The sequence below is a fragment of the Lissotriton vulgaris genome, chromosome 8 (genome assembly GCF_964263255.1).
Source record: "Lissotriton vulgaris chromosome 8, aLisVul1.2, whole genome shotgun sequence".
Lineage (NCBI taxonomy): Eukaryota > Metazoa > Chordata > Amphibia > Caudata > Salamandridae > Lissotriton > Lissotriton vulgaris.
The window spans coordinates 199,391,434-199,418,393 of record NC_141696.1 but is presented as its reverse complement, the minus strand read 5'-3'; the positions used below and the strand labels follow the sequence as shown (position 1 = coordinate 199,418,393).

The following is a 26,960-nucleotide window of genomic DNA, read 5'->3' as shown; positions in this document are numbered from 1 at the left end:
GCAGACCTCAGGGTTGTTTGCCTCAATGTTAATACATATCACTGAATGAGCATTAAAAGGCTTCCAGTGGTAAGCTTCAAAGCATGGAGGCTAGAGAAATTGCTAATTTTTAAGGCCATTCAATGTCTCAGAATCAAAAAAGACCTGAAGAAAACACAGTAGTTATCATATTAAAACAGGTAAGGCAAATCTAGAAGTGGCATTGTTGAGTAAAATTAAATAAAGAAATTCTTCTCTGCCAATGTGAACGTCTAAAATGGGAAAAAGGTCCACCACTGGTCAATTTTCACCGAAAGATCTGGATCACTGGAAATAGCTCTACAGGCAGTAAGGAAAATGTCAGGACCACAGCTAGGAAGCAGCATCTGTTGTCTACTTCAGGGTTCTCCTAAGTCAGTTCTGGGGCGCTGGATCCATTCCAGATTTTTAGCATATCCACATTTAGATAAATGTAGTAGTCTTACAAATCTGGCATGGATCCAGCCCTCCAAGACCGACTTTGAGGAACACTGATCTACTTCATGAAAGTAGGATGCTACCACATGTTCCATACATGCAGGGGATTCCTTGTAGATCTGACAGACCCTCTTCCCAACCCGTACCCAGTCTCAGCAAATGAACGCACTGCAAAGTGCTAGTGCTGAAAGATAGAGGTTCTTACTAGCAACGTCCCTGCCTGAAAGGCCTTCACACTTGTGCAGGTTAGACTTTGCAAAATGACAGGACGTTAACTGTACTGAAGCTGGATGCACTGACAGAAAGGAAGGGCTTGCATAATGAAGCAAAAGACAAGAAGTGGCTTTCCACTGTTATGACATCACACCAGCAAAAAACAACTGCACCTTTCAGCAGCTGGTTCCAACAGTAGAAAATGAATTTCAAATTTTAAAGTAAATTTATGGGCAAGACAGTCACCCTAAACAGCACGAATACACTCTTCAAGCTCATATGATCTGTTTTAAAAACATTATAAAGTTTGAAGCACTTCCCAACACAACAAGAAGTCTAACACAGAAATAAATAAAATAGGGTTATGTTGTTCTACCAGAATCGTTAAATACTGAATATACAATCTGTCATAAACCACAATCAAAACCACAGAGATATAAAAGGATGAGGGCAAAGTTAAGAACATACTTAAAACGCATAGTTAGCCACTGCAGTTTGTGGACTGTTGCAAACCCCTGGTCACTGAAAAGCCCCAGTAAACGTGTTGTTGCACATCTGCAGTTCACGTTTTACTCTAAAAACTCAAGGATTTGTGGTGCACTCTAGTCGTGCTAATATATGGATAAGGGTTTCAAACTGACACGAAAAGACACAATCAGCCAAATCAGCAAAAAGGATTCGCCTCATATGATATTGATCAAGTTAAAGAAAAAAACAAATTTTCCCACAAAGACAATAATTTATTCTAAAGAACACTGGCACTTAGAAAGCAGGGATAGTGAACGTGTGGCATTGTGTCGTGTTTCTATTTGGAAAGCTAAGTAAAGGAGACGCAGGTGATAAAACAAAAAAATGCCCACTTAGCAGGTGGCTCAAACCTACATGGTGAAGCGTAAAACCTCAGGTAAGCTTTTAATCACAAACAATGGCAGAGTTTATAAGCACTCAGAAACCACTTAAAAAAAAGACACAAACACCTATATTCAAATCACTACCGCTTTACATCTGTCGACTGTTTAGCCAACTTTGCTCCCGGCTTCATTTTAATTGCTTTGACATAAATTTGCAAATAACTTCTTTCAAAAATACTTAAAGAATGGAAAAGAACAAATATAATATTATTAAAATAAAAAAAAGAAATTACGAATAAATTAAAATGTAAAACCAGGCACATATATTTTGGTAGAGTTATAAAAAATCATTCTAGAGCATGGGTACTCGCAAACATTTCCCTTGGACCGCAAAGTACTGTTTGTGGCATGCCCAAGGGCCGCACTGATGCCAGCAATGCGAGGCTCTGGTTGATGAAATGTGGGCGTTGGGGGATGCGAAGCAGATGCATGGAGAGGACAACGAGCCGAGCCTTCACATGAGTTCTGTTTGCCACGAACATTCTATTCTCCGGCACAAAGTATTAAAGTCAAAGCATTAACTTCTAATGTTCAACGTGAAAGAGATACTCCTCTGGCAGCTGAATTGCAAAATATAAAACCAGAAAACCTGGTATCAGTCCTGACTTCCCCACTTGACGAAATTGTGTGATCCTAGTCAATTGGCTAATTTCACTTTGCATCCTATTTCTTCATTGTCACATATGATAGCTCCTTGAAATATACAAGTTCAGGATGTGTGCTGTACAAAACCTTCTCTTGGGTTTTATTTAATAAACTATAATGTTGTTCCAATTATAAAGCAATCAAGGCTGCGCATAAGGTGCACCTGACAAATGACTTGCCTCTTGGTTCACTAATGGCACTGTTTTCAGAATGTGGTCAGCATGAATTGCAAAAATATCACTGCTAATAAGTGCCTCTCAATGCAGTGATATAATCTGATCTACTAGGTAAAACACTCATGCATGCTAATAAAGTACACTTTTTGTAGTTTACAGAGAGTTTTATAATTTACATGTTTAGTGCAAGTTGTATTTAAAACTAAAAGTGTTCCTAAAGATAAGTTGTCTAGGACACCTTCTTTTCTGCTCTGTCTGTTCACCAAGGGGCTGCAACTAAAGGTCAGGAGGGCGGCATGCGACCCCTGGGCCCTACTTTGAGTATCTCTGTTCTAGAGCAAGAGACATGAAAGTGAAAGCAAAAGCCATTCCTCCCAAGCGCCAAACTCTTAACCCTTTCTATGCTGATGACGGAACCGCTCCGTCATCAGCTGCGGTGGCGCTGTGCTGATGACGGAGCGGTTCCGTAATGGCCCGGCCGCCGCGCCTGCGCGGTGCGCTCTATTGAGCGGGCGGGGCCATGACGGAACCGCTCCGTCATGAGCACAGCCCAACCGTGGCTGATGACGGAGCGGTTCCGTCACCAGCATGCGGCCGGCCCGCCCCCTTAGCACTGCGGCGGAATAGCCACCGCAGTGAAGGGGTTAAACAATGTTAAGACAGGGAACAGATGTATCTCAGAAGGAAGCCTATTCTACTATCCGGTTGACTACAGTTATATAATCTGATAGGCGTAGAGTTTGCTACCATTGGTACAGCAGGTGCAGTAGCACCGTGCCCAGAGCCATGAGGGGACCACTGACACCTGATAATTGATTAATTTTACCAACAACAGTCAAATGGGCTAATTTCCTTGTCTGCAGCAGAGCCAATGTCATACTTTCCATGCGTACGAAGCAGAAAAAGAGAGACCGGTTGTATAAGGTTTGTAAGGGAATCAAAAGCTAAAGAGAGCAAGCATCTGAAAACAATATGCACAGTGAAGCTTTCAAATAGGTATTGCTGGGTAGATGGAATGTGGAAGGCTGAAGCAGAAGACTGGGATGGGGTTGTACCATGATTGTCAGATGGTGGTTGGGCAGTGTAGCAAGAGGAGCTAATAATTTTAGTCACCAACTTCTAACTTTCCATAAATGAAAAAAGTTACATGCCATATTCAGTCATCTTAAGTATTGCTCCCCTGGTGGTGAATTAGGGTTGTGAAAAAGAGGACGATTGCAGCTGTGCAGAGAGCAGCAACGTTGAACCCCTGCTCCTATTTTCTATGTTAGAATCCACGTGCTGGTCTCGTTCTCTGCCCAAATACATTCATGAAAATGGGTTTTCAGGAATCTGTTTTGTTTCTACTAAAGCAACCCAAAAATGTCCAGGATGACCACCATGCGTATCCACCGGTCTTTGACTCAACGGTGCAAGCATTTACTACTGGAGGTACCAGATGTACGGGCCAGATGTACAACGCAACCCTTGAGAAAACTGCGCATGCATGGGCAGTTTTCTCAAGGATTACCGATACTGCGAGGAAGTGGAGGGGGGCAGCCTGGGAATGCCGCATCTAAATGTAAATATGTAAATGTAAATTGATACTTGTATAGCGCACTACTCACCCGCAAGGGTCTCAAGGCGCTTGTACGAATACCGCTGTGGAACCCATCCTGGCTTTCCCTGTGAGGTGTCCACTCCTGGGCACCCCCAAGGTGGAGGCCAGGCATCCTTAGCGTTGTGGGGGCCGTTGTGGAGATTAAGCAAGCTATTGCCCAGAGTTGCAGAGTGGGACTCCATGATTGGAATAGGCACCGCGGCGAGAATTATCAGGTCCGTGGAATTTTTGAGCCGAAGACCCACCGAGGCGGGGAATTGAACACTGGTCCCGGGCTAAACCTCTGCATCAGGGTCTGCCGCTCTAACCATTGAGCCACACTTCTCCAGGTAAGAGGTTTTAATTTACTAGTACGTAATGTAGATTTACTTGATAATCAGGGGAGGTGGAGGCGGTGTTTTGCCATCTTCGCTCCGCTGCGGAGTGTGCGGAGATTTGCCGTCTACACGTTCTCTGCGGAAAATGAAGGAGGCACTCCGCGGGCCCGGGGCTGGTCTCCGCCCGGGGTTAATATTGTGCCGCCAGCTAGTATGGTGTGTTGCAGCCGCTCATCAAGGAGTCGTTCGAGTCCAGACAGCAGACGCTGCAGTGCTGGACTGTCAGCAGGTCAAATTATATGTCACTATTGTTGCTGTTGGTGATAAAAGCATGAATAAAACGTAAAATTATATTGAAAAGGAAACTACAAACAAAATCTCTTTGTTCCCCAGGGTCTCAAAATACCCTAATCATACAAATAAAAGATTGAAACTCGTCTCATAAAACTGAAATATCATAACATTTGCAGGCTCTGGTGTAAAATGATTGACGTTATGTGATGCTTCTTTGTACAGTGTGCATATCACCCGGGAAGGTATCCTGACGGCTAAGAATGGTGGTGTGGCCCTGGCTAAAGCCGGATATATGATGTTACAACGCGGACTGTAACAACGCATACCGTTACAACGCATCTTTTACAACGCGAATACTGTTACAACTCATGTATTTACAACGCATTTTTTTACAACGCAGGTACCTTTACAACGCATACCATTACAACGTAAGTATTGGTAAGTATATATTAATATTAATATTATAATCGTAAATTAATTTTCAAAAATATAATGTAATGTAATTTAATTTAATTTAATTTCAATTAATTAATTTAATTTAAAATTAATTTTACTTTATTTTTACCCTGTACCCCTGTACCCCAGAAACTCAAAACTGACCCTCAACCCCAAAAATAATTTAATGTAATTTAATTTAATTTATTTTCAATTAATTAATTTAATTTAAAATTAATTTTAATTTATTTTTACCCTGTACCCCTGTACTCCAAAAACTAAAAACTGACCCTGAACCCTAAAAATACCCCTTTTCCCAAAAACTAAAAACTGACCCTGAACCCTAAAAATACCCCTTTACCCAAAAACTAAAAACTGGCCCTGAACCCTAAAAATACCCCTTTTCACCTAAAAACTAAAAACTTACCCTGAACCCTAAAAATACCCCTTTACCCAAAAACTAAAAACTGACCCTAAACCCTAAAAATACCCCTTTACCCAAAAACTGAAAACTGACCCTGAACCCTAAAAATACCCCTTTACCCAAAAACTAAAAACTGACCCTGAACCCTAAAAATACCCCTTTACCCAAAAACTAAAAACTGACCCTGAACCCTAAAAATACCCCTTTACCCAAAAACTAAAAACTGACCCTGAACCCTAAAAATACCCCTTTACCCAAAAACTAAAAACTGACCCTGAACCCTAAAAATACCCCTTTACCCAAAAACTGAAAACTGACCCTGAACCCTAAAAATACCCCTTTACCCAAAAACTAAAAACTGACCCTGAACCCTAAAAATACCCCTTTACCCAAAAACTAAAAACTGACCCTGAACCCTAAAAATACCCCTTTACCCAAAAACTAAAAACTGACCCTGAACCCTAAAAATACCCCTTTACCCAAAAACTAAAAACTGACCCTGAACCCTAAAAATACCCCTTTACCCAAAAACTAAAAACTGACCCTGAACCCTAAAAATACCCCTTTACCCAAAAACTAAAAACTGACCCTGAACCCTAAAAATACCCCTTTACCCAAAAACTGAAAACTGACCCTGAACCCTAAAAATACCCCTTTACCCAAAAACTAAAAACTGACCCTGAACCCTAAAAATATCCCTTTACCCAAAAACTAAAAACTGACCCTGAACCCTAAAAATACCCCTTTACCCAAAAACTAAAAACTGACCCTGAACCCTAAAAATACCCCTTTACCCAAAAACTGAAAACTGACCCTGAACCCTAAAAATACCCCTTTACCCTAAAACCCAAAACTGACCCTGAACCCTAAAAATACCCCTTTACCCAAAAACTGAAAACTGACCCTGAACCCTAAAAATACCCCTTTACCCTAAAACCCAAAACTGACCCTAAACCCTAAAAATATCCCTTTACCCAAAAACTAAAAACTGACCCTGAACCCTAAAAATACCCCTTTACCCAAAAACTAAAAACTGACCCTGAACCCTAAAAATACCCCTTTACCCAAAAACTGAAAACTGACCCTGAACCCTAAAAATACCCCTTTACCCTAAAACCCAAAACTGACCCTGAACCCTAAAAATACCCCTTTACCCAAAAACTGAAAACTGACCCTGAACCCTAAAAATACCCCTTTACCCTAAAACCCAAAACTGACCCTAAACCCTAAAAATACCCCTTTACCCCAAACATATAACATTTAAAATATAATTATATACTTACCAATACTTACGTTGTAATGGTATGCGTTGTAAAGGTACCTGCGTTGTAAAAAAATGCGTTGTAAAAACATGAGTTGTAACAGTATCTGCGTTGTAATAGATGCGTTGTAACAGTAGTGCGTTGTAAAAAATGCGTTGTAACAGGTGTATACCGCTAAAGCCTAGTGGCAGAGCCAGATTTTCAGTTTGTAGTGGAATTCAAAGATGGAGCTGGCGGCTCTGATTTGTATGGAGAGGTTGTTCCAGAATTTGAAGGCCAGGTAAGAAAAGGAGCATTCCCCAACCCTGGTTCAACAGATGTGGTGGACATGGGCAAGGAGAAAGCTGGCCGAGCAGAGGTGTCAGGTAATATATTCGGCTGTTGAAGTATGCTGGGCCTTGATTATGTAATACTTCTTATGTGTGTGTGAGGAGCTGGAAGAGGCCTCGTTTGTGGATAGGGAGCCAGTGGAGGGGTTTAGATGAACAAGTTACTCACCACTGCATAAGCCTTAACTGATAGACTCTATTTAGCAGCAGATTCTTTACTTTTGAATTACCCCCAGGAATCAGAAATGTTTTCCCGAGCTCTACCCCAGCGCACCGGCAGGTGGTGTCCGTGAGCTCTACGTAGCTCATTGGCATCGTCTGCACTGTAAGTTACACTCGTAGTGCCTTTATAGGTTGCGCCCAGGTGTCCTGATGTTAGTTACTTTTCGTGACATTCCACGCAAGAAGCATGGAGTCACAAAGTCACTGGTGTGGAAAAGCCAGGGACGTGAAAGGGGTAAAACAGTGTTTCTAGAAATCAGTTTGCTGAGCGGGGAGGATGGTTGGGTTGGTAAGGAATCTACAGCTAGATAAAGTCTTTAACAGATAAGGCGTTGCTGAGGGAAAGTAACTTGTTCATGTGATAGAGACTTCTAGCAGCAGATTCCTTACCTGTTATAAATACCCAAGCAATATCTCCTCGGAAGAGGGTCTGTGGACCAATTTCACATGAAGAAGTCCTGAAGGATCAAATGGGCAAAGTGCCCATCCCTACAGACCTCACTGTCCAAACAATAGTGTTTGGAAAAATTGTGCAGAGGTGCCACATGGCTGCCTGGCGAACTAACACAGTTGTTGCAGCTTTACCTCTGGTGGAATGATAACACAAACCTACTGGGGTTGCTTTTTAGTCAATGCGTAGCAGATTTTTATACAGAGTACGATCCATCAGGAGATGGTCCTTTTCTGTACAGCCTGTCCCTTGTTCACTCCGAAATATCCCACAAAGAGTTGGTCATCAACCCAGAACTCGTGTGCGGTCAAGATCGACAACAGTCTTTTGGGGTCCAGATGGTGCAGTCGCTCTTCTTCTTAGGAGGGAGGCGGAAGAGAATAAAAAGTAGGCAAGGAAATGGAAAGGCCTACATGAAATAGAGTGACCAGTTTTGGAAGAAAGGAGGCTCTTGTGCGAAGACTGGTAAATGGTGAAGTAAGGTGGGGTGGATGACAAGGCCTGAAGCTCACTGACTCTCTGGGCAGATATTATCGCAATCAGGAGGGCAGTCTTGATGGTAAGGAGCCTGAGGAGAAAATTGTGCAAAGGCTCAAAGGAAACGTACAAAAGGAAAGTGAGGAAGAGATTGAGGTCCCATTGAGGCAGAACAAATGGAGAAGGTGGAAACAAATGTTGCAGCCTTCCATAAACCTATATACAATAGGGGATTTTAAGAGGGATGGCGGAATAGGCAGCCACAGAAAAGCAGAAATTGTGGAGAGATAGCCCCTCAGAGTGCGCCAGAGCAGATACTTGCTGGGAATGGGAAAAGAGGACCAGCAGAACCTGGGAGAAGGGGGCAGAAAGGGATCAATTTGTCTTTCTGTGCACAATGCCACAAATTTTGCCCAACGGCAGGCATAAACTGTTTTGGTGGAGTGACGCCTGGCTGCCAAAATAACATTACAGACTTCGGGCGGAGGGTTTAAAAATGTCAACTGTCGGCGCTTCATCTCCAAGCAAAAAGGCAGAACATTAAAAAGTTCTGCTCCGATAGAAGATCCACCCGAAGGGGCAGCCTCATAGGAGGACTGCAGGGAGCCAGACTCTCCATGCCCAATCCAGACCCAGAGGGTAGAAAGGCCTTTAATGCCAATCGAATCGCTATAAGCTCCAACATGTTGATAGGGAGTCAGTATTCCACTTGAGACCAGATTCCTCTGATATCCTCCTCCCCAGATTGCCACCCCATCCCAAGAGTGACGTATCTGTCAATACTGTGAGATCTGATTGGTAAGAGAGAGGGGTCTGCAGCTGACCCAATTGTGGTTTGTTAGCCAGCGCTGAAGATCTTTCACAGTTCCCTCCAAGATCTGAACAATGTTGGACAGATTCCCCAGATGTTGCGCCCACTGGAACTTCGGGTCCCACTGCAGAGCCAGCATATATCAGCCAGCAGGATTGTGTCACTAGCAGGAGGCCCGAGTCCCAGCAGCGTTAGAGTCAGTCTCACTGAAATAAAAGATAGAGGCTGAAATATGGGTATCATAGCCTGAATATCCTGGACACGTTGTTCCACAAGATACTGCACCATGTCCAGAACAACTCTGAAGAAAAGGAGGGTCTGAGAGGGAGTCGTGTGTGACTTCGCCACATTGAAAGTGAACCCCAGCAAATGCAGACGGTCCACCGTAGTCTGGAGGTGGGAGAAAAACCTAGGGTGAGCCCGCCTTCAACAGCCAGTTGTCGAGATAGGGGAAGATTGGCTTCCCTGATCTCTGCAGATGAGCTGCAACCACCGCATCACCTTGGTGAAGAACAGAGTAACACTGGTGAGGCTAAAGGGGCGCACATGCAAATTAAAAGTGCTAGTGGCCCACAGTGAACCGCAAGTAACGCATGCCTGTGGGCAGGCAGGACGGGGATATGGTAATACGCATCCTGCACGTCCAGCGCTACCATCGTGTCTCCTGGGTCCAGAACAGATAGGCCCTGAGCGAGAGTGAGCATTCTGAACTTCTCCAGCTTGAGGAAAAAGTTGAGATAGCGTAGGTCTAGGGTAGCATGAAGGCCTCCATCCTTCCTGGACACCACAAAGTAGCGTAAATAACCACTACAACCCACTTCTGGTGTCAGCACTCGCTCTATGGCTCCTTTGGCCAAAGCAGCTCTCACTTCAAGTCCGAGAAGTGATATATGGTCCTACATCAGCCTATTCCGAGTAGGTGGCATGGAAGGAGGGGTAGTTTTGAAGTGGATGGAATAGTCCTTTCAGATAATCTGCAAAACCCACCCGTCAGATTTTATGGACTGCCAGCGGGACAGGTGATGGCGAATCCTGCCGCCCATTGGGGGCCCGTGATAGTAAATGGGTGGACTAGGAAGGTTTCAAGGCTGTGGCTGCTGGGAGGATGGTGGACTGACTGCTGACCACCAGACTCATTGGGCAGGTAGCAGCCGCGTCCACTGCCCCGCTGAGGCTCGTAAGCTTGCAAGCCGCAGTGGCTGGGAGGGTAAGGAGGCGGCTGCATGCTCCTTCTGTAGCCATGAACGGTGGGAATGGTGGTTTGAGGGTGGCGAGGGGCCATGGAAAGGCCCAAGAACCTGGCTGTAGCCTTCTGTCGTTAAAGAACTCCAGTATTGAATCCGCCACCTACTGGTGCGCAGGGGTACTACTCACGAAAAAAATTCAGAATCCAGTCTGACGTCTGGGGGTAATTCAAAGTTAAGGAATCTGCAGCTAGAAGTTTCTATCAGCTATATGGGAGCTGAAAGGTAGTTTGAGAGTGAGCCTAGCTTTTATCTTCTGTATGACTTGGAGTCTCTTGGTGAATTGAGAGGTGATGGAGATGTAGAGGGTATTGCCATAGTTAATTTTACTGGGGATCAGGCTTCGAATGACAGATCTTCAGTCGTCCAGTGGGAGCCATTCATAAACTTTCTTGAGGAGCTTGAGGGTATGAAAAATCAGGTGGATGGGACAGTGCTGACTTTGCTGGACATTGAGATTGTATTGTTATTATCGGCTCTCGCTCTGAGGACCACCAGGCCAAGGACCAGAAAAGGCTGTTTTTTAAGAATAGCAGCACCTGTATTTTGACAGTGTTGAGTTTTAGGCAGTAGGTGCATCCAGTTTGTGAATATTAAGCATTGACTATAACATGCAACTATTCGTGGTCAGAAATTTCCAGACCAACAGTGGCGACCTGGATAACTATTTGGAAAGGGTTTGTGCTTTTATACATTTATGCAGTCTGATGATAAGCATGTATGATATGTATGTAAGTTGACAAAAACCAGACACCTTTGGCTTTTAAAGTGTAGACATTAAGACACAAGACGTATTAGCTTATACCTTTTCTAAAAGACATGGCAGAGTATATTGCACAGCAATAACTCAATAGTACATTCCGACTTCCACAGCAATTTGCCACAATAAATGAAAGTGGACTTGAGAACATAAAAATAGCAAGTCAAGACCAAAATGGCAATATTGAGAATAATAGGACTAGCAACTGAACCACAGCTACTCTTTAACAAGAATGTTTGCAGCAGCTAGCCCGTTGGCAACTACGGCTACAAATGTGGGCCACCTGCCACACAGTACCCACAGACAGAACAATGCCAACAGGAATTTCCAGTCACCTGCCTCTGAAGTCCTACAATCTAAGCACAGCCCCTGAATGCAGCTACTATGGCGCTCCCACCCAAAGAATAGGCGATAGTTGCTGTCAGCATTTATTCCATCTGGATGGAGGTTCCAGTGTTAGGCGGTCGGAAAAGGGGTGCAGCCAAAGATTTGCACAGTGGGTTCTGGGGATTCAGGTTCTAGACACAGTGTGGGATAGAACCAGGGCCTGCCTTTGACAAACTCCTAATTCCAGACATTAATTTCAGTGCACAGCCTATATCTAGGAATACTGTGCACGTCCAACCTGTGTGCAGTCCTCAATTCGATCAAGGCAATCTTTACATCCATCATGACGGAAATGAATTAAAACTTTGTTAAAGAAAAGTTAAAACAGGCTTATTCAGAGGAGAAATACTATTTGATGTTTAGAAAAAAAGTACTGAAATTCCATTAACCAAGTTCACTACATTGAACATTGAGGTTACGATACACAACATACGGCGCTCCATAACACACCTCCATGCCCTACTCCTTACATCACACATTATGCCACATATAACATCAACAAAGTTGCTACTGAGAGAGAACCACCCAGGAATGAAGCACGTGGCCCTCACCCAGAGTTCAATTATCATGGACTTTCTCTAGAGGTAGGAGTGAGAAGTGCATGGCCTGGTCAAAAGGGACTGCGGTGTGCATCAAATTTCAGAGTCCGGCCGGAAACAGGGTCAATGGGCATGGCCCAAATCCATCTCCAGTCATCTTTTAAGGGTGGGGTGTTGAGTGCATGGGGTGATCATATGTCAGACCCTGAGCCCATAGAATGCGGATCATCAACAAAGTGGGGCGTGGCCACAATGACCTATTGCCTTCCGTGCTTGCTGGGGGAGTTATTGTCTTGTTGCTCATCATAGCTGGTGATTTTCAGTGTTTATCAGGTTTTGTGTTGGAACAATAATGTCCCATCTACATATTTTCTAGCAATGCACTGGTGGTTTATGACCCTAAGTGTGATTTTCTCTGAGGTGGTATCTGTGAGAGGCCTATCCCCAGAGTGAAACATGTGATTATTTTATGGATGTATTTTATGAATAATTTTTTACGATACACGTTGTGAATAAAAACAATGTTGTTATAATTTCTTTGAATTCATTTAAGCTACTCAGTCAAGGTTTATACGCTTTAGTATCTGGGACCACCTTGTTTGTATCAATTATTCACCCAGGTCCCAGAGACTTATTGGGTTAACCCGTGTCTTTACAGCACTATCCCCAGAGTGAAACATGGGCCCGGCAAGCAGACATGGCATAACTTACACAACCGCTTTTAAATTAAATGATTTAATTTATTCACTCAAAGTAGGGCCATTATTTAGGTGGATAATAATCGCTTAGCCTATATACCTTCCTGTGAGTCACCTTTAATTATTATATTTTCACTGCAAGACCAAATTCGACAATCCAGCTAACGAATGTACAAAAAAACAAGTTAAAAGCACACTATAATTTAATTTACAAACGAAGATTATAAATAACTGTAAAACATAAAAATGAGAAAGTACATCAATCTCTCTGCTTCTATTCAGTCCGAACAGGGCCAATGTTCCTGTTACAAACAGACGAGGCTAATAAAAATAAGTCATTTCCAACAACCGGCTGCCTGCATGGACTGAACACTCTATCCCATGGATGCCAACAGGAAGTGTGGGCCTTATCACTAAAAAGAAAAACCAAAAGCTGTTTATGTTAAAGCCATACAAACGGATATGATTGTGCAAAGAAAGAATGCAGGGCTTATCGTTCACTTTACAAGAACAATGTTATCAAGGTAGGTGTTTTATATTTATGTACAATTCCAACAAAAAGAACATGAGTTCGCCCTGTTCATGTTTATGTTGCATGTCGCATAACAGCTGCTCCTTTTCTGCAGTAAGATGGAAATTCATGTAGTTGAGCAGATTGTGCAATTCAAGAGCAAATATAATCACACGCTTGCCAGGCTCTACCACAGAACATGCATATTATAAAACAAAAACACAGTCACCGAATAAAGAGAGATTTTTGATGCATTTGCTACCTTATGGTTGGGGACTGGCACAATTGATTTGCTGTTTTTTCTGTACAGTTTCATGTTTCGATTTACAGCCGCTAAATACCAGGTGGATGGTAGTACAATATATAAGAACAATAAAAATATTTTTAAAGTAGTGCTAAAACACATGAAATTTGATAATTCCACTTACCTAAAAAAGAACATGTACAGTGAAGCTGTGATGCAGAACAGTAGAACCTAAGAGAGAGAAAAGAACAGTTGTCATGAAGAACAGCATGCTTAAAATGTAACCTTTTAACATTTATTTTCATAATGCAAGAACTTGCATCTATTTTAAAAAGGACATTCGGCAGCAGCTCCTGCAGTCTTAGTACAATAAAGCTAGTTTCTTCTATCCGTTGTACCAATGCCTCATATGGTGCCAATAACAAAGTATTTTCTTTTTGGGAAAATCCTATTCACTTTGTACCTGGACGTACAATATTGTAATAAACGGCACGCTGTTTTTCAAAGTTATGGCCATGTGCAAAAAATATAATTATAGCTTATTAAATAAAACAGGAGGGTCACTCAGTTGGACAGTTGTGGCAAGTTTAACACCAGTCTTAAATTCATTGAATTTCCTAGAACTAATTATATATTTATTTTTATTTATTTATAGAGCATATCTGTCACTCAAAGACACCAGGCAGAAAGGGCAAAAGACCGCAGGATTTGAGCTGACAAAGCTCGAGATACAGAACATGCCAGAGTGTTGGTTCCAACATTCTACCAGCAATCAGTTTACATTTAATTGTGGACACGGCCCAGCAGAGATATATGTGATCAATGCATAAGGCCACAATTAACCGCTTGCAGAGAACAGGTAAGAGCAGGAATAGGCTCTTTACGTGCCCTACATTTTGTCTGGCTCAACAGACGTGCTCTCCTATTCCACCCATGAATGGATAGGTAGCCTCTTATTGGCTGCATGGAGACTGATGGTTGGTGCCCACTCCCACGCTGAATCAAACCAGCAATGGCAACCAGCGGGCAAGAAACAGGAAGGTCTGAAATAGAGCAGTTCAGTGAAAACAAAGTGTGAGATATTGGGTTGTTGGCTGATGGGGTGAATTCCTACTCAAGCAACAGCCACACTCCTTATAAGGGTGACACACAAGCAAACCCCATATTAACCTCTGCTTATCCCTCTGGTAGCTTTGCACAAAGCAGTCAGGCTTAACTTAGAGGCAATGTGTAAAATATGTATGCAGCACAAAAATAGTAATAAAATTAAAACACAACACAAGAAAAAACCCACACCAATCTAAAAGATCAAAGCGCCAACTGCAGGCATTAGTCAAGCAAGACTGGGTTAAATTAGAAAAATATGGCCAATCGCAATGGAGCATGGGTCGGATACAAGAAGTGGATTGGGCCTGGTCAGCACTTACTGTCAGACTTTGAAGAAATTTCAAGAAAAGTTGTCTGAGAAGGCAAAGCTTCAGCGGGACAAGGCTGCAGGCAAAGTCCGAGGAGGAGGTGTCGTCATTGGGGAGCAGCTGGACGAAATCACAGCAAACATAACCATGTTTGGACTTAGGGGGTCATTAGGATGGTGGGCGGACTTTGCCCGCCCGTCATCCTTTCGTGGAATGGGACCGCCCGCCACAATGGGTCCCGTTGGTGACATTAGGAAGCTCCCGCCACACTGGTGGGCACTTCCTGCATCCTTGACATTGCTGCGGGCGGTGCTTTCAGCACCGCCCGCCGCAATGCCAAGAAGGCATGTTGTGCATGGAACTGCAGGGGGGTACCATAGGTACCCCCCATGTGCACCCCCACCCCCCCAGAATCCCTGGGGGCCTGCCCCAGGCCCCCAATTACATGAACTGCATGCCTTTCTGTGGCGGCGGTGCTGCCACAGAAAGTCATGTCCCCGCAGACATGCAAATATGGATAGCGGTGTCTCCCAGACACCGCCACCATGTTAGCAGCTTTTCCGCCCGGTCGACTCTTCCAGGTGTCCCTTCCACCATGGTAATGTGGCGGGGTAATTTCAATGCAGCTAGTGGTTTATGGCAGGCGGATTGCCACCGCCATACGGGCGTTGGCAATCCGCCCGCCAACCTAATGACCCCCTTAGTCTCTATTTTTTTTTTTAGAATATCTCTAGGAGGGCAAGGCTGGAGTTGACACAGGCCTCATGAGGCAGAATACCTCTTCTGTGAGGGACAGCTGAATGGGATTTGCTGGTGCGGAGAAGAACGCAGCAGGAGCTGGCAGTGCAACTTGGAGGATCGTTAAGCAGGTAGGTCCTGTCTCCTTTCCGTTCTCAGAGCAGTTTGAGCCAAATGTTTTTGAGCTACATGGGCATTTTATGGGCCACTTCCAAGGATCCAGGACTGGATGGGCACCATTGGGAGGGTCAGGACTCTGACTGAGCCCTGGTGCACACTCACGATGGTTGGAGCCTTTTCTGACTCAGAGGCTCAGACCAGGAGTCCAAAAACTGGCCCGTGGAGTTCTTTTGGTAATCATGGGTTCCAGAATTGAAACCGGGCTCAAGTAGGAGGGCAGGACTGTGAGGGATCATGGAAGGCTTCAGCCAGGAGAGCAGTCCTTCCAGGTGCAGCACAGCTGTCTTCTGATGTATACAGCAGCAGGCAGTCCTGTGAGACTCTTCCCATAGGTCCAGAAAGTGAACTGAAGGGTGGGTTTGAGGGTGCTATTTTTATATCTGGTGTCTTCTTAGCAGTATACGAAGTTTCAAGATATTTTCCTTATGCCAGACTTGGAGTTTCTTACCTTCTTGGTCCTGGCTCCAGCCTGACTACAGGAACAATAAGGTTGTCTGAACTCCTTTGTGTGAAAGCAAGGCACAACCTTCTGATTTGTAAGTGGGGCTGTGCCCAGCTTCCCCCCTCCCCATCCTGCCAGTGACAAACCATCCAGGCACACCTAATCCCTCTATTGTGTGGTGGTCTAGGAGAAAAATACAGAGTCCACCTGCCAACTACACATAGTCATGTGACCCAGGAACCGGATGCAGGCACAAAATAGCTCGGGGAGCAAAATGCCAACATTCTAAAAGTGTCATTTTCAAAAAATTGTGACTTAAAATCAGACTTTACAATTGAAGAGGATTTTAAATTACAATTTGGTAGACATCAAACATGAATCTCCTAACTGCTCCTAATCAAAATTAGCAGTATTAATGCAACCCTATGGGAGAAGTAGGTCTCAAAGTAGTGCAAAATTAATATATGAGTTTTTCACTCCCAGGATATGTCAAACTTAAAAGTACATTTCCAAACATTTAAATACAATGCACCCTGCCCTATGGGCTTTGTAGGGCCTACCTTAGGGAGAAGGTCTATGTAATAAAATGGGAGTTTTAAGTCTTGGCAAGGGGGTTATTTTGCCAAGTCGAATTTGCAGTTTGAAACAGCTAGCAGGCTGCAATGGCAGGCCTGAGACATGTTTTAAGGAGCTACTTGAGACGGTGGCACAACTGCTGTAGGCCCACTAGTAGCATTTAATTTACAAGCCCTGGGTATATGGTATACCACTTTACTAGGGGTTTATAATTAAAACCAATATGCCAAATAGGTGTAAACAAATTTTACCATGTTTTAGAGAGTGAGCACATGCACTTTAGCACTGGTTAGCAATGGTAAAGTGTACAGCATCCTAAAGCCAGCAAAAACAAATTCAGAAAAATAGAGGATGAAGGCAAAATGTTTGGGAGAATCCCACCCTGAGGCTTACATGCCTAACACAAAGGAACTGGGTAAAGGACCTGTCTGAGCTAATTGTATTTATGGAAGTAATAGGGGTGTTTTATACAATATCTATTTGTCCGAGGGGCTATATGCTTAGAAAATCTGCTTATCCCAACAAAAAGCAAGCAATAGATATCGCGTTTGTAAAGTTAGAGCTAATGGTGTTACAAATGACACTGTTTTTATGTATGGTGTTTTATTTGCAGTCCATCATTTGTTCTTTTTACTTTTGTCGCCCTAAGAGGGAAGGGTATGCCAAGACATGGGTCCCTCGCTCACTTTGCCACTGGATTCAAGCTAGCCCGGCTGGTGAGGGGTGAAACCCCAAAACCGGTCCCAGGATGCTTGTTTCTGGTAAAGGGAGGACCTGGCAGTTCGGGTTGGACTGTTCCCATGAGGAGAAGGGCAAGACACACACACCTACACTATAAACAAGGTCCAGTGGAATGATAAGATTTTGCAGTGGCAGCGTTTACTGCATTATTATGCTTTTGCCTCATAATCCATCATCTGCAGCATGATCTGAAGATTTCACCACAAAAATGCTAACCAGTGTAAAAATGACAATAAGGAAATAATCTGATCATAAAATGTCCCAAATTAATTTTTTTGTCTTTTCTTTCTGCATACTTCAGTGAAGCCTGCTGCATAAATGTGATCCTACGCAACTGCATAATTGCAGTGGCCCTGCCGTAAAAATTATTTTGTAGCCCTAAGTGGGAAGGGTATGCCCAGATGTGGGTCCTTTACTCACTGCACCATTGGATTCAAATCAGCCTGGCTGATGAGGGGTGATGAGGGGTGATGATCCAAAACCGGTCCCGGACTGCTTCCTTCTGGTCCAGGAAGAACCTGGCTTGGCAGTTCCGGCTGGACTGTTCCGATGAGGAATATGATGAAGATCAATATGCAAATGGCTAGGTCCAACTGTGGTGGCGTGATGAGCAAAAGAATGATGGATTAAACCCAGATCTTTGGGACTGGGAGTGAATGTTTGCATTTTTCAGCCTTCTGTTAATCATTTGTTCCTTTTGCTTGTAAATAAAGCAGCAACAACACTTTAAGTGTGTGAAACTTGGAGAAACTTGAAGTTAAAACTGCAGGAGGTGTGTGGGTCTGTGTGTAGAAAAGTGAACACCATGGGGTGAAGGGAGGAAAAAGGCACTATTTACGAAAAGAAAAAGGTCTCCATGACCAGAAAAGGCTGTGTCATATCACAAGGATGTTATGGACCCCATAAAACGGAGGCTCACACCCACTCCACATCTCAAATCAAATATCTCTTAAGGATGGTATGCACATGAACAACTATCTCTCACTCTGCTCAGCTCCACTCCAAGGTGTACCTTCACAGCAATACAGTGTGAGCGTCTACGCCTATCATGTGAAACACCACCTCCATGAAGGCTCTCTCCTCTAGGACCTACTGTCGTTCTGCTTTGGTACTGTTATCCTAATATGCACTTTCTGTAACACTCGGTATGGGCATCTTGTCATCCATGCATGGGCATCTTGTTAGTCCATCATGGCCCTCCTGTTAGCCAGATATGCACCTTCTGCTAACCATACATGCTCTTACTGTTACCCAGTCATGAATATCTTGTTACCCTGTGACCCAGACATGGCCCTGTTACCAATGGATACCCATTTGCCAACCCACTATAATGAATGCAACACTGAACACAGAGAGCCGTATAAACAACAAATTATAGTAGTTATTATACCTTAGATAAAAAGGAAGATGACGTCTTGTTAGTAGATTGCATGGGCATCCTTTCTTTGAAGGTTGGTACTGTTATCCAGGCATTGGCGCCGTTAATGGTTGATGAAATACCTGTAACCTTGGCATGGGCTTCTCATACCACCCATACATATACTTGCTGTTACCTTGGCATGGACTTCCAGCTACCCTTTTATAGCCCTGCTCATACTTACAGAGGCATGCACAGCAGGTTCTGTAAGGCAGGCATGCACATCACAACCCAAGGACTCCTCCCCCCCCCCCCCCCGCCCCCCCCCCTCCCATGGGCATTCATTCATCCACGTATGACACTATTATCCAGGCATGGGCCCAGTTAACCTATTATTTCAATGTTGCACAGGCACTGGGTACCTTGGCATGTCCTTCCATGATCCTGCTTTTACATTACACTGGCAAGAGCCTTCACATTGGTTGTTCCATCATAAAGAAACGCCGGCTACCTTTGGTTGACGCGATGCTCGGTTTGTTTACTGTGAATTTCTAAATTGGCTTCATGGGACGATTCCGGCCTCTGCTCATGGCTTGCTCTGAGGCATTGAGCGCTGCGCGGGTCCAGCGGCCCTGCACCCTCCAGTCCATGCTTAAAGATGGGGGAGAGGGAGGAGTTCATTTTTTTCTGTTGGGTGGCCCCTGTTTCTTCTCAGTCGTGCCAGGAGCGCCACATTAAACGTGTTGAAGTGCTGCTGAGAAGTGACAGTGATCTTTCAAAACAAAGTGTCGCCACTGAGCTTCTAGCAGCACCTGTCTATAGAAAGAACCGATTTTCGCATGAGGAAGAGGAAGAGCTTGGTGCACGCCCACAAATCTCAAAGCTATTGGGTCCCTCGATCGCACAGGCACGAGCTGAGCCAGCAGGGCCTAGTACCAGCTGAAGCAGCGCACGTCGTGCCTGCACGGAGAGAAACTCATTAAAGAAAAGAGTGCTCACAAACTTAAGAAAACGTTCAGTGTAACAACCGAAGTAAAGGGGCCATTCACCCAGGAGGTTACAATTGAAGACAAAGTGGTACTAAGAAGGGAATAATAAGCCGATTACAGAATCAGAAGCCAGCATTTACGATGGACACAAACCAATGACAAACATGGGTATAGTTTCTCTTCCATACTCTGCTAGAACAAATCTGGCAGAACAGCGCATGCTCGCTGACTCAGGCTCGACCTAAAAACTGCTTGTCCCATTTGGTGCCATGTAATGAGCTGAACAATTATGGCAGCATTCCGAATATTGAACACACAAAAGAGCAGACCAGGTCTGTGGATGGTGTATGGCTATACCAGTAACTGCGATACAGTTGGCTGCCCGTGTGAGCCAATGTTGCTGGAAAATGCGATTCAACACATAATGTTGCTGAACACACAAGCTAGAACAATTCTCATCAGCCCACCTCTATGGTGGAGTATTCGTCATGTGAGAATTGTTGATCATTCCATCCCGCAACTGACCATGTAGTGCCAGTGCGAGAATGGATATCAGACCTAGCCATGATGTTCATCCTAGACTGATGTAATTAATGTGCAGTGCTCAAATTATAGTGACAATTAAAATCAACTACCTAGATTCTGAGAGACATTGAAGCAGAAATCTAAGTGTCAAGGGTTAAAAACACGCCGAGTAATAAGATTACCCTGTGGCGCTGTGTAGTGCGGTCGACATGTTTCAGCCTAAGGGGGTGGTGCCCCGGCTTTCTTCAGGACCTTTAAGACATGAAATAGCTACTGCAACTATACGTGATATGTTCGGATGAAAATATCAATAAATGTACTTGGAAAAAGGTACATATCTACCAGGGATCTTGAACACTTAATATGCCCACTGGAAGGAGGGAAGCATATCTTCTTCCTAGTATAAAGACAAAAGGTCTTATTACTCACAGCAACACCAAATCACACGCACACAACCGCATGAATACACAAATAACCGCATAGTCATTAACACCTGCATGAATAATTTGCATTCTGCATCTTGGAAAAGCATATTAGCTACATCACCTAGAGGCATTTCCTCATGGCGATACTCACCCAGCTTTGTGTGGGTGAAGACCTCACCTCACCCGGCGACCGCTCGGGAGTATGAGGTCCCGCTCTATAGTGTAGAAAAAGGACACTGTCAGTACACAACTGTAAAGTGCCCAAACCAATTGCTCTACACATGTAACCTAACAGAAGTGTGACAGACACCCAACCAAGAGACCAAAAGCCGTGTTGAAATCCCACATGCTGCAACCTGCCTAATATCAAAGGACACAGTGTAAACACCTAAATGTTCCTTCTAAGCATATTCTCATTTAGATGGTTAATGGGGAGACCTTTAATGAAAGCCCCAGCGTGAAGGCAGGGATAAGAGCCCACAGATAGCTTACCCGGAGGCAGCAGATTACTTCAATGCATGGGGACTGGGAACAACAGAGTTCCAACAAGAAAATGAAGTTTATAAAATAAAGAGCCTAATAGTACTCACATCTCAGCAGACATTTTTACTCTATTCCCTTAACAGGCAAAAGCTGATGTGGAGAAAACACATAGAGAAGGCCATAAGTAGCTCACCTGTCCGTCGGTACCCCGAATTTGAAGCCAAGCGGAAGTGGAGGTGACTGTGATACCGCCCTTCCTTTCATTTATAGTTGCCGGTAATTGGATAATGCGCGGTGTACAGAGGCAGAAAAAGCGCAAATGCGCGAGGAGAGCACTGTTCCCTAACGCATGCGCAGTAAGCAGAAACCGCGAGGTAATGGCGCATTCTTTAACCGCGCTTCGGTTTCGGAGAATAGATAGGAACCTTCTGGACGGTCCTCTCATGTTCGTTTCTGAGGGCACACCATAGAAAATGTCTGTGGCACTCTGAAAAGTAAAGCGCACCTAGCAGTTTGTTGTATCCCTTTATTTGTGCAGAATCCGCCCTCGGTTCACACGCATGACCCGGAGTGAAACACTAATCTCACAGGCATGCGTGCGGAGGTTATTTGTAAACAAAACCGAGCTCGGCAGGACAACAAAGGAGGAATTCTCAATGTAGAAAAACCTAGGTAAAGACGGGGTGGGTTGTATCTTAACTATCCACTCGATGTTTATGTTTAATGGCACATCCTTACAGGAATCACTCCACATCTACATGCTCATATGAGGAAAAGCAGTGACTATGTCCCAGGTTCAGATCTATCAGTTGGAAAGAGATATAATGACAGTGAGTCATTATATGGTGGAACTCCCTAAAGGATTATTTTTAGTGATATTATAGTTGACCTAAAGTTACCCCATATATTAATTGACAGTGAGAAGGAAGATTGTGATTACTGGGTGTCACAGAGGGTGTGGGCTGGGCGAAATGGACAGGTGGGCATCACGCACACTTGAGTTAGGTGAGCTATAGGTGCAAACTAAGGTGTGTTTGCATCAATACTTAATGGACCCGCAACCAGAAGTTGCTCTAAATATTTAAAAAACAAAAGTGTGGAGGGTCAAGGGGAATATTTAATGACCTGTCTGCTCAATCCCCTATTTACAAGATACTGAACACACAAAAGAGCAGACCAGGTCTGTGGATGGTGTATGGCTATACCAGTAACTGCGATACAGTTGGCTGCCCGTGTGAGCCAATGTTGCTGGAAAATGCGATTCAACACATAATGTTGCTGAACACACAAGCTAGAACAATTCTCATCAGCCCACCTCTATGGTGGAGTATTCGTCATGTGAGAATTGTTGATCATTCCATCCCGCAACTGACCATGTAGTGCCAGTGCGAGAATGGATATCAGACCTAGCCATGATGTTCATCCTAGACTGATGTAATTAATGTGCAGTGCTCAAATTATAGTGACAATTAAAATCAACTACCTAGATTCTGAGAGACATTGAAGCAGAAATCTAAGTGTCAAGGGTTAAAAACACGCCGAGTAATAAGATTACCCTGTGGCGCTGTGTAGTGCGGTCGACATGTTTCAGCCTAAGGGGGTGGTGCCCCGGCTTTCTTCAGGACCTTTAAGACATGAAATAGCTACTGCAACTATACGTGATATGTTCGGATGAAAATATCAATAAATGTACTTGGAAAAAGGTACATATCTACCAGGGATCTTGAACACTTAATATGCCCACTGGAAGGAGGGAAGCATATCTTCTTCCTAGTATAAAGACAAAAGGTCTTATTACTCACAGCAACACCAAATCACACGTACACAACCGCATGAATACACAAATAACCGCATAGTCATTAACACCTGCATGAATAATTTGCATTCTGCATCTTGGAAAAGCATATTAGCTACATCACCTAGAGGCATTTCCTCATGGCGATACTCACCCAGCTTTGTGTGGGTGAAGACCTCACCTCACCCGGCGACCGCTCGGGAGTATGAGGTCCCGCTCTATAGTGTAGAAAAAGGACACTGTCAGTACACAACTGTAAAGTGCCCAAACCAATTGCTCTACACATGTAACCTAACAGAAGTGTGACAGACACCCAACCAAGAGACCAAAAGCCGTGTTGAAATCCCACATGCTGCAACCTGCCTAATATCACAGGACACAGTGTAAACACCTAAATGTTCCTTCTAAGCATATTCTCATTTAGATGGTTAATGGGGAGACCTTGAATGAAAGCCCCAGCGTGAAGGCAGGGATAAGAGCCCACAGATAGCTTACCCGGAGGCAGCAGATTACTTCAATGCATGGGGACTGGGAACAACAGAGTTCCAACAAGAAAATGAAGTTTATAAAATAAAGAGCCTAATAGTACTCACATCTCAGCAAAGAAATTTTTACTCTATTCCCTTAACAGGCAAAAGCTGATGTGGAGAAAACACATAGAGAAGGCCATAAGTAGCTCACCTGTCCGTCGGTACCCCGAATTTGAAGCCAAGCGGAAGTGGAGGTGACTGTGATACCGCCCTTCCTTTCATTTATAGTTGCCGGTAATTGGATAATGCGCGGTGTACAGAGGCAGAAAAAGCGCAAATGCGCGAGGAGAGCACTGTTCCCTAACGCATGCGCAGTAAGCAGAAACCGCGAGGTAATGGCGCATTCTTTAACCGCGCTTCGGTTTCGGAGAATAGATAGGAACCTTCTGGACGGTCCTCTCATGTTCGTTTCTGAGGGCACACCATAGAAAATGTCTGTGGCACTCTGAAAAGTAAAGCGCACCTAGCAGTTTGTTGTATCCCTTTATTTGTGCAGAATCCGCCCTCGGTTCACACGCATGACCCGGAGTGAAACACTAATCTCACAGGAATGCGTGCGGAGGTTATTTGTAAACAAAACCGAGCTCGGCAGGACAACAAAGGAGGCATTCTCAATGTAGAAAAACCTAGGTAAAGACGGGGTGGGTTGTATCTAAACTATCCACTCGATGTTTATGTTTAATGGCACATCCTTACAGGAATCACTCCACATCTACATGCTCATATGAGGAAAAGCAGTGACTATGTCCCAGGTTCAGATCTATCAGTTGGAAAGAGATATAATGACAGTGAGCCTCATTGACCCTCCACACTTTTGTTTTTTAAGTATTTAGAGCAACTTCTGGTTGCGGGTCCATTAAGTATTGATGCTAACACACCTTAGTTTGCACCTATAGCTCACCTAACTCAAGTGTGCGTGATGCCCACCTGTCCATTTCGCCCAGCCCACACCCTCTGTGACACCCAGTAATCACAATCTTCCTTCTCACTGTCAATTAATATATGGGGTAACTTTAGGTCAACTATAATATCACTAAAAATAATCCTTTAGGGAGTTCCACCATATAATGACTCACTGTCATTATATCTCTTTCCAACTGATAGATCTGAACCTGGGACATAGTCACTGCTTTTCCTCATATGAGCATGTAGATGTGGAGTGATTCCTGTAAGGATGTGCCATTAAACATAAACATCGAGTGGATAGTTAAGATACAACCCACCCCGTCTTTACCTAGGTTTTTCTACATTGAGAATGCCTCCTTTGTTGTCCTGCCGAGCTCGGTTTTGTTTACAAATAACCTCCGCACGCATGCCTGTGAGATTAGTGTTTCACTCCGGGTCATGCGTGTGAACGGAGGGCGGATTCTGCACAAATAAAGGGATACAACAAACTGCTAGGTGCGCTTTACTTTTCAGAGTGCCACAGACATTTTCTATGGTGTGCCCTCAGAAACGAACATGAGAGGACCGTCCAGAAGGTTCCTATCTATTCTCCGAAACCGAAGCGCGGTTAAAGAATGCGCCATTACCTCGCGGTTTCTGCTTACTGCGCATGCGTTAGGGAACAGTGCTCTCCTCGCGCATTTGCGCTTTTTCTGCCTCTGTACACCGCGCATTATCCAATTACCGGCAACTATAAATGAAAGGAAGGGCGGTATCACAGTCACCTCCACTTCCGCTTGGCTTCAAATTCGGGGTACCGACGGACAGGTGAGCTACTTATGGCCTTCTCTATGTGTTTTCTCCACATCAGCTTTTGCCTGTTAAGGGAATAGAGTAAAAATTTCTTTGCTGAGATTTGAGTACTATTAGGCTCTTTATTTTATAAACTTCATTTTCTTGTTGGAACTCTGTTGTTCCCAGTCCCCATGCATTGAAGTAATCTGCTGCCTCCGGGTAAGCTATCTGTGGGCTCTTATCCCTGCCTTCACGCTGGGGCTTTCATTAAAGGTCTCCCCATTAACCATCTAAATGAGAATATGCTTAGAAGGAACATTTAGGTGTTTACACTGTGTCCTGTGATATTAGGCAGGTTGCAGCATGTGGGATTTCAACACGGCTTTTGGTCTCTTGGTTGGGTGTCTGTCACACTTCTGTTAGGTTACATGTGTAGAGCAATTGGTTTGGGCACTTTACAGTTGTGTACTGACAGTGTCCTTTTTCTACACTATAGAGCGGGACCTCATACTCCCGAGCGGTCGCCGGGTGAGGTGAGGTCTTCACCCACACAAAGCTGGGTGAGTATCGCCATGAGGAAATGCCTCTAGGTGATGTAGCTAATATGCTTTTCCAAGATGCAGAATGCAAATTATTCATGCAGGTGTTAATGACTATGCGGTTATTTGTGTATTCATGCGGTTGTGTGCGTGTGATTTGGTGTTGCTGTGAGTAATAAGACCTTTTGTCTTTATACTAGGAAGAAGATATGCTTCCCTCCTTCCAGTGGGCATATTAAGTGTTCAAGATCCCTGGTAGATATGTACCTTTTTCCAAGTACATTTATTGATATTTTCATCCGAACATATCACGTATAGTTGCAGTAGCTATTTCATGTCTTAAAGGTCCTGAAGAAAGCCGGGGCACCACCCCCTTAGGCTGAAACATGCCGACCGCACTACACAGCGCCACAGGGTAATCTTATTACTCGGCGTGTTTTTAACCCTTGACACTTAGATTTCTGCTTCAATGTCTCTCAGAATCTAGGTAGTTGATTTTAATTGTCACTATAATTTGAGCACTGCACATTAATTACATCAGTCTAGGATGAACATCATGGCTAGGTCTGATATCCATTCTCGCACTGGCACTACATGGTCAGTTGCGGGATGGAATGATCAACAATTCTCACATGACGAATACTCCACCATAGAGGTGGGCTGATGAGAATTGTTCTAGCTTGTGTGTTCAGCAACATTATGTGTTGAATCGCATTTTCCAGCAACATTGGCTCACACGGGCAGCCAACTGTATCGCAGTTACTGGTATAGCCATACACCATCCACAGACCTGGTCTGCTCTTTTGTGTGTTCAGTATCTTGTAAATAGGGGATTGAGCAGACAGGTCATTAAATATTCCCCTTGACCCTCCACACTTTTGTTTTTTAAGCATTCTGAATATATCACAGCTTTGATAACAGCCCCACGGATTATGCCACGAATCATATTGGGTCAGGATTTGGATTTTAGCAATTCTCTGATGATATAGCTTTCTAGTTATACAGGACTCTGAGCATATAAGGATTGAATTTACCTCACACGTTAGTATAGTCACAGTGAGTGCATATGCAGAGTCCCTATTTATATATGGCTCTATTTAGGCATGCTTACTGATCACAATAAGCCTCTGAATATGCCA

The 26,960-nt window shown here is 44.0% G+C and overlaps 1 protein-coding gene across 1 annotated transcript in view; it reads right to left on the bottom strand.

Annotated features, from left to right (window-relative positions):
- Window positions 1-26,960, bottom strand: part of TMEM135 (transmembrane protein 135) — a 1,155,226-nt gene that overhangs the window by 349,655 nt on the left and 778,611 nt on the right. The window contains exon 6 of the mRNA XM_086933979.1: window positions 13,591-13,637. Coding sequence (XP_086790105.1) covers window positions 13,591-13,637 — 47 coding nt within the window. The remainder of the gene's footprint in view (window positions 1-13,590; window positions 13,638-26,960) is intronic.